Source organism: Galleria mellonella, unplaced genomic scaffold, assembly GCF_026898425.1.
Source record: "Galleria mellonella isolate WM207_F2 unplaced genomic scaffold, CSIRO_AGI_GalMel_v1 utg905, whole genome shotgun sequence".
NCBI classification, from domain to species: domain Eukaryota; kingdom Metazoa; phylum Arthropoda; class Insecta; order Lepidoptera; family Pyralidae; genus Galleria; species Galleria mellonella.
In genome coordinates this window covers 1,298,099-1,311,960 of record NW_026442174.1, presented here as the reverse complement: position 1 = coordinate 1,311,960, position 13,862 = coordinate 1,298,099, and the positions used below count along the sequence as shown (strand labels likewise).

At 43.0% G+C, this 13,862-nt stretch overlaps 2 protein-coding genes across 6 annotated transcripts in view; one reads left to right on the top strand and one right to left on the bottom strand.

Moving 5' to 3' along the window:
- LOC128202366 (uncharacterized protein K02A2.6-like) overlaps window positions 1–12,526 on the top strand; it is a 223,548-nt gene extending 211,022 nt beyond the window's left edge. Inside the window, exons 1-2 of one of the 2 annotated variants that reach the window (XM_052902453.1) lie at window positions 7,514–8,590; window positions 8,965–12,526. In XM_052902453.1, coding sequence (XP_052758413.1) covers window positions 7,574–8,590; window positions 8,965–8,973 — 1,026 coding nt within the window. In that variant the 5' untranslated portion in view covers window positions 7,514–7,573 and the 3' untranslated portion in view covers window positions 8,974–12,526. Of the gene's footprint in view, window positions 1–7,513; window positions 8,591–8,964 lie in introns of those variants that run through there. The other variant, XM_052902452.1, reaches the window with a different exon arrangement.
- The window catches only part of LOC113510740 (uncharacterized), a 177,671-nt gene that overhangs the window by 11,603 nt on the left and 152,206 nt on the right, over window positions 1–13,862 (bottom strand). The window lies entirely within an intron of this gene.

The window sequence follows — 13,862 nt, the reverse complement described above, 5'->3', positions numbered from 1 at the left end:
GGGTCGATATAGAATAGAATGGAATCAAATGAAATAGAATAGAATCGTTGATATCGATTGGAATCGTTAAAATCGAATGTTATCGAATGTAATCGAATTGAATTGAATCGAATGGAATCGAATAGAATCCAATGGAATCAAATGGAATTGAATGGAAATCGAATAGAATTGAATAGAATGGAATATTTTTCATATATAGTTATATATATCCGGTTCATGAACATGAACTGTAAATAGTAATAAATATTAAAATTATAAACGATTCTAATATTTATTAATCAGAAATGTTTTTAACGAGGGTAAGTGTGAGCAATTTTTAATAGATTACATTTGTAAACAAGAACGCTGTTAAAACCAATTAAGCTTCTAATACACCACACAATCTGTATTCACATGCACACTTTACAAAGAATGCTTTGTTACCCAAATTCAATGGTAAAGTAATGTAGCGCGTAATGGAAATTTAATCATGCTTTTGTTGGAAATCGGGGCAATCCAGCCACACGTACACCCGCAGCATTGAAGACGAGAATTACTGCGACACATCGTAGTGACAATGAGCGGTAAAAGTCCATGCAATCTTACGGGAAAACTACGTCTTGGAACTCTTAATTAATTTCATCGGAGACAATGAACTACTTACGCCTTCTACGTGGTTAATGGTTTTTTTTTCTTATAAAACCTTTGTATTGACTGTTGTTTATTTTATTTTTTATGTACGTAATCGAATTTGAGATATTGTGGGCTGGGGAATGGTAACGACAACAGGTTTTAGCGACGTGATATAAACTGATATTATAAAGTTCTAAGATTTTTTGGATGTTTGTTTATTGGTACGTAATCGATAAACTTAAAAACTACTTAACTGTCTTTTTTTTTTCATGTAGAAAACTATATCATCAGCGAAAAAATAAATTATACACATATTATTTAAAAAAAAAACTAGAGATCCCTACGAAATTTACCATAATGTGACCCAAGGTACCAATATAATCCATAAATTAATATACTATGTGTTTATAGCATCTACTCATCATTACCCACAAAAAAGTCTGCGAGGCTATGTATGTTAAAATTGAATGGCAACGCATGGGGAGTATCATGAGCGTAACAGTATACTCTGTTATGTCCATGATACTGCTCATGTCTATAGGCGACGGTTACCACTTTCAATCAGGTGAGCCGTCAGCTTATTTACCATTTTAAGTTGGTTTTCGAATTCTAAATTCAAAAAGATGAAAATGCCTTTTATTAATAATAGCGGGAAGTTGGCAAACGATACGACTTAAAAGTAGGTTTGTTCGTATCGGGGCATTTTTTTATTTTTAATAAATTTATATTGATTCCATAGTCGCTACACTTCGACAAGCTGTCAAGAATAAAATTAATAATTCTGATGTTAATATGAACAAAGGATATGTCTATATAATCTGCGAGCGTTAACTGTAAGGATTGATGTCAGACACAGGTGGAGTGGAGGAAATGAGTTTTGTATTGGAAAAATAATCAAATCCACCATACATCATCAGGGAAATTGCTTTTTGAAAATTAAAAAATACGAAATCGAACGAGCCGCTTTTTATAATATATCAACTCATTGTTTACTCTACAGTAACCTAAATGTGTGTAAAAATAAGTAACATGGCAACTACTGGCAAATCCCTCCCAATTTTAAACTGGCCCCGATCCTTCTGATAGTCTATTGGGGAGGCCTATGTTCACCAGTGAACAAATAACGACTGACAGTTTTAAATACACAATGTACTTTAAAATTTTAAAATTCTAAGAAATATTAAAACTAAATAGTTTCTTTAACGAAACATGAGTCGATAAATGACAATAAAATCTGTTAATATGGGAGATTGCTCCCACGCGTTATTTCGGCGAGTCCAGATTAAGTTAGAAATTCAAAATATTTGTTTCAGCAGGAAATTTCTGTCCTAATGTATTATATAGTTGAGTAAATTCTTATTTTTACATATAGCTAATAGTTTATATTTCACCTCATATAACGACCATAGTTAGGGTTGCCAGATGTGAATTTGATTTTTACCCAAACATCAAATATCTTTTCTTTTATCCATGCAAAATAAAAAGGTAATTCCTTCTATTTCTACTTTTTCCCCTCTCTTTATTACATCTTCTGCATTTTAACCTTCATTAACATAATTTACTGAACAATTATCCAAAATTTCATGGTTGACAAATGTTTTTTATATCAGGGGAGTCATAATCCCATTATTGACTGCGGGAAACCTCTTCAGCTGTTCTCTAGGGAAAATCCACAGACGCAATACTTCACGTCTGCCACTCAATAGATTATACGATGTAATTAAATGCCTAATGCTCCGATTCTTTCGTAATATACCATTGTACCGAAAGTGATATTTCTTTATAGGATGGGTTTTTTTATACAACTTAGAATGGCAAACAAGCTGACGGCCCACCTAATGGAAAGTGGTAACCGTCGCATATAGACATGTATACACATAGACGTGTAGCAGTACCATGGACATAACAGAGTATACTGTTTCGCCCATGATACCCCCCATGCGTTGCCATTCCTGAGGACTCAGGTGTTATTCCTTTGTACCCAGTAAATTCACGCCACATCCCACCCTTAAATTCGAAACACAGCCATGCAAACACAACTGCTGTACGGATGATACACGAATGGGACAGAGGTAACCAAGCAATCGACTTTTGTACAAAGTCTGTATATATAGTAACCTTATACCGGATAATGATTGGTACATATCATTATCATCATATCATGCGTCAACTGTCCACTGCTGAATATACTCGTAGGCCATGAAGGGATTCGATGACTCCACGATAACTATGTATCAGATATGGGTTGAAATGGTATGGGCAACATCGAAATATTATGGACAATATTTTTTTTTGCCATCACATTTCTACATATTCTCTCGTTCGCTATATAGTCTAGTACTACATTATGATGGATTGAAAAAAGAATTATAAAAACAAATATTAGAATCGATAAAAAAAGTTCAGATACTTTATCTTTTTTAAGTCTCTTAAAAACACAAGGAATTTTTTTTTCACAAAAATGAAGGCTGTATCAAATGGCGGGTACAAACAGCATCTCCTTTGTTCTTATCCGTAAATTCCTACTTAAAACACATTTCGTAGAATTGCCTTAAAATATAAGGATTATTTATAAAAAATCTTTTTTAAAGAGTAACTATGTATGTATATATATATGTATGTATGTCCACCGTGCGTTTTTCAAGGCACTTTCTCCCACGCACAACCACTCTTTGGAATATATATATACGACAACATAACCTTCAAGAAAAGAGTATATTCCTTTTTAAAAGCACACCTGCAATGCCGTAGGTGTTGTGGGTGATCATGGGCGGTAGTCACTTACCATCAGGTGAGCCGCATGCTCGTTTGCCCCCTGTGTTGTAAAAAATATATATATATATATATAAAAGCAATAAAAGCGTTTTTTTTTTATTGGACAATATAATTCCGTTATTAGCTAATGGAAACCTAATAGTCAGAAAAAATAAGATGAAAATGAAGTCATTTTAGTTGTCTCATAGTGATGAATATAACGATAAATAACCGGCAGTGTCGAAGGTGACCGCGAGGAAGTCGACCTGACTACCCTTCCCCACAGTAATAAGGTTAACCTTAAGAAGGTTCGGTTTGATATTGAGCTTCAGTTAAATAAATACCACAATTTTGAACTATTCATATTCAAACGTTATCGCATTTTTTATGTGTGGTAACATTACTACACGTATCTGTCATTTTTCAAAAACAATTAAACAATTATATTATAATGTCGTATGGTCTCGGCACAGAACAGGCTTCTTTCTTTCCTGTGGGTGTCGTAAGTTGTGACTAAAGGAACTTAATAGTCGAGGGCTGTGTAACAGTGTCCCTATTAAAACATCATCAGAGTCTAACTGCGGTTACCAACCCGCTTGCCAAGCGTGGTAATAACTGGTGGAACTCCCCTTATGGGGGACATCTATATTCAGCAATGGGCGGTTAACGGCTTATATAATAATAATAATAGAATAATAATACGTAAAGAATAATAAAACGTACAAGTTTGTTAGAATGTGTGGATGGACGTTTATTGTACCTTGTGATTGTAACATTAAGGTCGATTCTAATGCGCCATTCTCTAATCTTATCTCTCAAATAAAGTTTCAATTTTATATTACAGGGAGGAAGGGATTGTTAGTAATAGGGACTACTCTGTTAGGTCGACCTCCATGTAGTCCCCCCCTTTTTTTTTTTTTTTTTAACGTCTGGAAAATGCTTTATGCAGACCCATACACCTTGTGGGAGGTGTATGGGTACTGTGGGAGTCCCCCCGTAAGGTGGGGGTGTACCCACCAAAAACCAGACGATATACCCTCGAGGTGCCATATGTCGGAGACATGGGTTCGCTTTCGCACTCACCACATCTCCGACGGCAGCGACCCGCCCCTTGATGGTAAGAGCAGGTCGCCTCTGTCAAGATAGGGTGAATGGCGTGCTCACCCTACCACTCGGGGGATGCGCCGGTATATAAGCACATCCCCCAGGACCATTGGGACAATACCTTCCCACAGGTATCACCCCGGCCCCAGTGGGGAAGGAGGAGGGGCGGAACTGGGCACGCCCCTTCTTCTGCGTCTGACTCGTCTGCGGAGGATTGACGGTGCGAGAGTGGCACTCTCCCGCTCCCTTTCCGCCGCCTCCTTCTGCGACATGACGGCATCGCAGAAGACGAGCATTGCTTCCCACGATCTCTCACTGCTCACCATCCGCCGGACTACGGCGGGCAGCGAGAGATCGGTCCCCACTACCGCGGACTAGTCACGACGCTCATCGGCATACACTGGGCACTCCTCCAGCGTATGCTCCGCCTTGTCCTGGTCCGCTCCACAGGCATGGCACTCCTCCGTCGGCTCCCTGCGCGCGATATGACACAGATATCGCCCAAAGCACCCATGCCCGGACAGTATCTGTGTCATCCTGAAGGTCAGCGGCCTTCGCCGCCTATCCATCCACTTCTTAAGAAGTGGACGGATAGCCTCGACGGTCCTCCGGCCGGCCGATGGCTCGACCAGCCGCTGTTCCCACTCCCGCTGCAGGACCCGTCGAACGTGGGACTTCCGCAGCGCAACTTCCAGGCTGGAAGGCTCGGCACCCTGACGCCTCCGCTCCGCACGCCACTCGTAGACCGACGCACAGGCATTGGCCTCCAACTCCCAGGGCGGCGAGCCCGCCATCGCACATGCCGCCTCCGTGGAGATAGTGCGGTATCCGCGTATAATGCGGATCGCCATGGCCCTATGTGGCCTGTTTAAACAGGCCACATTTTGCCTACTCAGGGCCCTGTTCCATATCGGGGCCCCATATAAGGCCATGGACCTCACCACCCCAAGGTAAAGGCGGCGTGTGCTCCCTCCTGGCCCTCCTATGTTTGGCAGCAGCCGGCTTAGAGCACCGGCAGCCGCCATAAGGCGGGGGCCAACCTCTGGAAGTGCCTACGGAAGTTCCAGCGACTGTCTAAGTCAAGCCCCAAGTACCTCATATGGGGCTTGACGACCAATCTCTGGCCACTGACCATTATGTGGGCTCCCTCTGGTGGCGCTCGTCGGGGTCTGTGAAAGCAAAGTACCTCCGACTTCTCCAGCGCCACATGGAGCCCAAGGCGACGCGCACGACCGACGACGAGTGCCACGCTTGCCGTGGCAAGACGGGCAGCCTCCCTGTAAGTGCTCCCCTTGGCAACAACAAGCGTGTCGTCTGCATAGCAGACAACATCGCTGCCGGAAAGTAGAGCACCCCGCAAGTTCCAGTCATACCCGATGTCCCACAGGATCGGTCCCAGCACCGACCCCTGTGGGACACCACGCTGCATCTCCCTCGACGCTACCGCCCCATTCTGTCCCACGCAGTGCACTATTCTGTGCTCTAGGTAGGTCCCGATTACGTCCCGCAAGTAGAGAGGCACCCGATGATATTTTAGTGCCTCCCTAATGCACGCGAATGGCAGGGTGTTGAAGGCGTTCTTGATGTCAAGCGACACTGCCAACAGCACCCCACCGCTGGACGTCGCCTCATCCGAGAGAACCCGAACACGAGCGACGGCATCAATGGTGCTCAGACCCGCACGAAATCCGAACTGCCTCGGGCTGAGGCCGGGACCTACTTGGGACAAGTGTTGGGTGAGGCGACCTGCTATTATTCTTTCAAACAGCTTGCCAACCTCCCCCAGCAATACTATGGGACGGAATGCCGAGGGTGCAAGGGAACCGGCGGGGTGCCCCTCCTTCCGTAAGAGGACCACTCTACCCATCTTCCACTCGTCGGGAAATCGTCCCGTCTCTAGGCACCTGTCGAACAGGTCCCGGAGACGGTCCCCTAGGGCGCCCAGGGCCAAGGCTAGAACGCGGCCGGGTATCCCATCAGGCCCCGGGGCGGTGTTCTTCGCTCGGAGCCTATCCACAGCCGCTGCAAACTCCTCCTGGGAGACTCTCATGGCCCCTACAGCTCCAGCACCGCTAACCTCATGGCTCCGCGGTAACATGGGAGGGGGTGTAAACTCCGGCTGCGCTGGGAAAAGCGCAGCCAGTACCTCTTCCAGCTGCTGGGGCGGGATGCGTTCCGCTTCTGGGGGCGCCCAGGGGCGCATTTTGCCCCTTACCGTACGGTACGGGCGCCCCCATGGATCCTTATCGAGAGTTTCGAGAAGCTCCTTCCTGGCCCTCTCCTTGGCGCTGGTGATGGCTAGCCGCAGGGTTTTCGTCTTCTCCCGATAGACCCTGTACAGCTCAGCTTCCTCCTCGGCGTTGCGGCCTATCCTTCTGCGGCGGTACCGCGTGTACTGACGTCGAGCGGCCCCCAGTTCATCTCTGAGGGCCGCTATCTCCTCCGACCACCAGTACACCTGTCGCCGAGTAGGAGGGGGACCGGCTCGAGGCATTGATGCATCACATATCTGCGTCAATACCTCCGTGAACTGGTGTGCCTCCCCTTCCACCTCCACAGGCCTGGGACGACTGTCTAATGCCCAAGCCTGAACTAAGGAAGCCTCCACCAAGACGTCCCTATCAAGACGCCTCAATGCCCATTTGGGGAACGTCGGGACGTGCCTACCCCCCGGTGATCGAGGGCCGGGGCCATGGACGAGGGGAGCACGTCCAACCGAATGTAACGGTGATCAGACATGGTCTCCACCTCGGCCATTACTCTCCAGCCCCGTACCCTGTGTGCGATTGTAGAACTGGCGAGCGAAATGTCAACCATCGACTCGCCATTAAATCGCACACACGTGGCAGCTGACCCGTGATTTAGGACCACTAAGCCAGCCGCGATCGCCCAATCCTCCAGGAGCTTGCCGCGAGCAGTGGTAACCCGGTCGCCCCACGCCATTGATCTGGCATTTGTTGGGTATTTAAGTATAAAAATAGTTATAATTGATGTAGGTACTTTGATATATTGTATGAGTCAGTCGCGCAATAAACGGAGTAATAATCACACGGGTTTTATTTATCAGTGGCGACGAGGATTAAAATAGCAAAAAAAAAAAACAATGTCAGTGGGAAAACTAAGTGAGTTTGACGTGCAAGAGGGCAATTGGAAGTTATATATAGATCGGATGGACATGTATTTCAAGGCAAATACGGTTAAAGATGAACTGAAAGTACCGACACTTATATCGGTGGTTGGTGACGCGGCCTATGAACTTATGGTGAATTTGTGCAGTCCGAGTAAACCGTGTGAGAAAACATACAGTGAACTAGTCTACACAGTGCAAAAGTTTTTACAACCGAAACCGTCGGTGTTGGCGGAGCGATATAGGTTTAGACAGTGTAGGCAAAGTAACGGTCAGTCAGTTGCACAATATTTGGCGCAGTTAAAGAAAATGGCGGCCAATTGTGAATTTAATTTAAATTTTAATGAAAATATGAGAGATCAATTTATTTGTGGAATATTAAGCGACGGAATCCGACAAAGGCTGTTTGCAGAGGAGAAGATAGATTTTGAAAGAGCACTTTCATTGTCGTTGTCTTTGGAGGCGGCGGAGCGGGACGCTCAGGTTGTCGAGAATAAGGAAGAAGGAGTTTCATACTCGTATGTTGCAAGGCAGGGCAATATCACAACGCGAAATAAACTTCACGAGTCCAGTTGTTGGGGGTGTGGTGACATCCATCACACGTATAAACAGTGCAAGTTCAGAGACTATGTCTGTAGCCGTTGTAACCAAAAGGGACATCTACGGAGAGTATGTCCAGTAAAAGAACAAGGGTTATATGGAGATGATGCGGCGTGGACGGCTGGGCCCCGATATCGCGTTCAGCGGGGAGCTAATATCCAGCGCGGAAGGGGCGTCCAACGTAATCAGGAGATACGGAGCCGGGGGCGCGGTTATGGCACCGGAAACAATGCGAAGCGACTCGATAGCAAGGAAACTAGCCAGGCCCGGGCGTATTGGGTGCGTGAGGGTTTCGATGCGGGTCATCAGATGGAACATCTGGAGGAAGCTGACGGTAACGCGTCTGACAGTGATGAAGCAGTATATCAGATGTCTTTAGGACAATATAAACCGGTAAGCGTGACAGTTTGCATTAATAATCGAGTCATCACCATGGAAGTCGACACGGGATCGGCTTTGTCGTGCATAAGTGAAAAAATGTACACAGAATTATTTTTTGATATTCCGATAAAGCCTTGTAACTTAATGTTAAGATTCTATGATGGTAGTCGAATAAAACCTGTTGGATTTATCGAAGTAAATGTAAAATATGGATTGTTATATAAAACTTTAGATTTGTATGTTATAAATAGTGGTACGACTAGTTTACTGGGCCGACAGTGGTTGGCGGAACTCGATATAGATATTCCTAAAATATGTATAAATAATGTTAGACAGGATAATTGTAAATTGAATATTAATGATTGTAAAAAAAATATTATTTCCAGATATTCTGAAGTGTTCGAGAATGGGTTGGGGTGTTATACGGGCGAATGCGCCGTTTTGCGCCTGCGGCCGCATGCGCAGCCCGTATTCTGCCGGGCGCGACCGCTGCCGTATGCGTTACGAGAGCGGGTCGACGCCGAGCTAGATGCTATGCTGAGCGCCGGCGTCATCGAGCCCGTCGACCACTCTGATTGGGCTACACCGTTAGTAATTGTTCATAAAGCTGATGGATCTTTACGTTTATGTGTCGATTATAAGGTTACACTAAATCGTGTCTTATTAGTTGATAAGTACCCTGTGCCAAAAATCGAGGACTTATTTGCGAGATTAAGTGGAAGTACTATATTTAGTAAATTAGATTTGTCACAGGCATATGCACAAATACGGTTATCTGAGGACTCCACCGACCTCACTGTTATCAATACACATCGCGGTTTGTTCAAATACAAACGACTTGTCTATGGTTTGGCTTCAAGTCCGGGAATTTTCCAACGAATCATATATAATTTGTTAAAAGACATACCACATGTTACGATATTCTTTGATGACATCTGTATAGGAGGGCGAACAGAAGAAGAGCATATTAAAAGTTTGATAGCTGTGTTAGAAAAATTGAAGAGTCATGGACTTAAAATAAAGAAACAAAAATGTAATTTTTTTTCGAAGGAAATAAAATATTTGGGCTACATTATAAATAAAGAAGGAGTTAGGGCAGACCCGGAAAAAATTAATCCAATATTAAAAATGAGGGCTCCTGCCAATGTCTCAGAATTAAAATCATTCTTAGGAATGATAAACTTTTATGGAAAGTTTATTAAAAATTTAAGCAGTTATTTGAGTTCAATGTATGAGTTGTTAAAAAAAAAATAAAAAAAGTGGGTTTGGTTAAAATGTCATCAATCAGCATTTGAAAGAGTTAAATGTTTATTAAGTAGCAGTGAGGTGCTCGCTCACTATGACGCATCTCTGCCGGTGATGGTCACGTGCGATGCGAGTGCACACGGTATCGGGGCAGTGCTGTCGCAGAGCGTGCCCGGCGGCGGAGGCAGTGGCGCGGAACGAGTCGTAGCGTATGCTTCGCGCGCTCTCACGCCTGCAGAACGCAACTATAGCCAAATACATAAGGAGGCTTTAGCTATAGTTTTTGCTGTAAAGAAATACCACCAGTATTTGTATGGTAGGCAGTTTGTGTTGCGGACCGATCACAAACCATTAGTTAGTATATTTGGCCCACGTTCGGGTATTCCCAATATGACAGCCAGTCGATTACAACGTTGGGCCCTCATATTATCAGCATACGATTTTAAAATAGAATATGTTTCGTCTGAAAATAATACAGCCGACGCGCTTTCGAGGCTAATAGCTGCTTATAAGGCGGAGGGGGAGAGGGAGGAAGACAGTCCCGAGCAGACTTATTTACACTTCGCAGCAGATGCTTTCCTGTTAGATTATAATGATGTAAGGAAAGAAACAAAAAGAGATCCCCTACTAAGCAGAGTGCTTAGACATATTCGGGAAGGCTGGCCTACTAATAATGAAATAAAAGAATTACAACCTTTTTTCAATCGTAGAAATGAATTATATACCGAGTTAGATTGCATCATGTGGGGACATAGGGTAGTGGTGCCGTACAAACTTCAGACGAGCGTTTTGCAGGAGCTACACGAGACACATATGGGAATAGTAAAAACGAAGAGTGTCGCGCGCAGCTACGTGTGGTGGCCGGGGGTGGACGAGGCAGTGGAGCGGCAGTGCGCCGCGTGCGCCACTTGCGCCCAAGTAGCGGACGCTCCGCGTGCACACCAAACGCGCTCGTGGCCCTGGCCGAATAAGCCATGGTCTAGAATACATCTCGATTTTTTAGGGCCAATGGGAGGTGTTAAGTATTTAGTGATAGTAGATGCTTGTTCAAAGTGGGTAGAAGCGATCAAAATGAAGTCTACTACAGCTTCACAAGTTATATATAAATTAAGAGATTTATTTTCTAGATACGGAATTCCTAAGCAGATAGTGAGCGATAACGGACCGCCTTTTTCGAGCGAGGAACTTATGCATTTCTGTAAATTTAACGGTATAGAACATCTATTTTCAGCTGCATATCATCCTGCGTCTAATGGGGCGGCTGAAAATGCGGTTAAATTGTGCAAAAAGGTGATTAAAAAAGCGATATTACAAAAGGTAGAACCGGAAACTGCATTGAATCGATTTCTTTTGATGTATAGAAATACAATACATAATACTACGGGTGACAGTCCGGCTCAATTATTTTTAGGTAGATCCATTAGAACGCGTTTGGATTGTTTAAGACCTGATAGGGAGAAACACGTGTCAACAGCACAACGCAAACAGGAACTGGCGGCTAGGGGGACACAGAGGTATTTCGAAGTGGGTGATAGGGTATGGTATAGACAGTTCGGCACAAAAACCAAATGGGGAGAAGGTATAATATTAGAAAAATTAGGCAGCACTGATTATAATATTCAAACTAAGGACAAGTCCATTAAACACAGGCACATAGATCAATTGAAAAGGCACGATATAGACACACAAACTAACGGTAACACGGAACGTAAGGATTCATGGCTGTGTCCAGAATTGCTATCTTTGCCTATCCCGGGTGAAAGTGAGGGGTCGGAGGGCTCGAGGGTGCCGCTAGCGGGGCGGGCGGCCAGTCCGGCAGAATGGGGGAGTGCCAGGGAGCGTAGGCTACCAGTCCGTTATGGATTGGATGAATATGTAACGATCTGGAATCAAACATAATTATGTAATATAGATTTTAATCATAGTATATTTTATTCATAGTATATAAACGGAAGGGTGAATATGTCATTGCATAAATATTGTGTTTAAAAGTTAATTAAATGATTATTAGGAATTAAGGGTGGAGGTGTTGGGTATTTAAGTATAAAAATAGTTATAATTGATGTAGGTACTTTGATATATTGTATGAGTCAGTCGCGCAATAAACGGAGTAATAATCACACGGGTTTTATTTATCAGCATTGAGGTCACCGAGTACCATCACAGGACGTGTTGAAAATTGTCCTATAAGGGCTCCCAACCCATCTATGTACTGCCCGAACTCAGCAAAACTCCTGTTGGGAGAGAAGTACACCCCGACGACAAGGATTTCCCCCCAGCTCACGCCAACGATGCCGGACGAACTGAAGAGACCCGCGGCCTGCGGGGAGGTAGGTTTCCTACCAACACTTCCTACCGCAACCAGCGCATCAGTGTCGCCAAACCAGTTATCCCCTAGAGGGATAAACAGAGGCTCGGCGGCCACAACCAAATCCACTCCCATTTCTGCGACGCTCTGAAAAAGAAGATTTTGAGCGTCGCGGCAGTGGTTCAGATTTGCTTGTAGGATGCGATGGTGCATTTATCGAAGTTCCATCGCCTCCTGCACACCCCTCTGGGAAGGTCCAGCGGTAGGGGTCATAGTTGGCCCTCTTTTCCACCCCTGAGGGGGAGTACAGGTTTTTGCCCCCACTCGGTGATGTAGTCCCCCCTGGAAACCATCATGTTCAATTCCAAATGTATTCATCACGATGGGCTAACTGACCTGCCTTTTCAATTTCACTTAACATGATTCACTGGTACCCCACACGCGTATATCGTTAACGCAGACAGGGCACACCATTCCATTTAATTATCAACCATTAAAAAAAAAAAAAAAAAAAAAAAAAAAAAAAAAAAAAAAAAAAAAAAAAAGATATTTAAACGAAATATTTATTCTAAGGATCGATATCAATTTATATTTTAATACTTTTAAATAAAAATTATTATAAATTACAAGCTGATCGTACAAAAAACAGTTATTTCAAGAAATTATTAAATTAAAATATTAAGTAAAGGAATAGGTTTAGAGGTACCTCAGTACAAAACCCATTGTGTTTTTGTCAAATAATATTTTATTTTTATATTTAGTACTATTTCACGCTTAAACGGCTGAATGAATTTGTATGACGATGATGATATTGTTTAATATTGACTTATAACACAAACACTGCTACGCTTCACGGAAGCTCCTAATTTAAATAATTTAATTAATACGTAATTAAATATGATAATTAGTCTGACATCAGAGGGCGCTACCCTCACACGTGTACGAGTAGTGTGCCCGTAAATCCACCCACGTGACGGTGATATTTGTACTGAAAGAATGGGTAACTTTAATTTGAGTTTGAACCAAAATATTGTGACGTCATGTATTATAACTTAAGGGGACAAGGGGGTAATAGAGAGACAAACTCACTTTGAAGTTTATACTCGAAATATTAAGGAGGGATTAAATGTCTATAATTTACTATTTGTGTTGTGACTTCTTAATAGACCTTCATGATATCAATTATCTATCTATATCTGTTGTCAATTACATTTCTATTTCATTAAGAACTAGCTTTCACACGCGACTTCGTCCGCATGACTGGAATATATATATATTGCTCAGGATAAAAATTAGCCTATACCCTTTTTCATCCCACATAGTAAATGTATCCCAAAATTCATAGTAATAGATATATAGTTAGATATATAATTTATTTGTGTAACTTACAGCACACAAATAACAACAGACATAAATAGATATACACAGTAAAAGAGAGAATACATATACAAGAAAAGCAAAATACATATAAGTAGTAACAACATTTTCCTTTCATGAGTGTGCCATAGTAACACAAAATAATCACTACTCAGTTTATTGTTTTGCCCTCAAAAGAGCAAAAAACTGATATTTTGTTGTGGCCAAAAGTGTTAAGCCCTTAAAGCGCTATAAGGTAATAAACAAATAAACAAATCCATTTTCACATTTATAATAGAAGTACCTGTTAAAATGTTCTCACAGTTTATTTTGAAGAGATCAAGGGATTCAATAAATTAGACCTACCTAATAAAG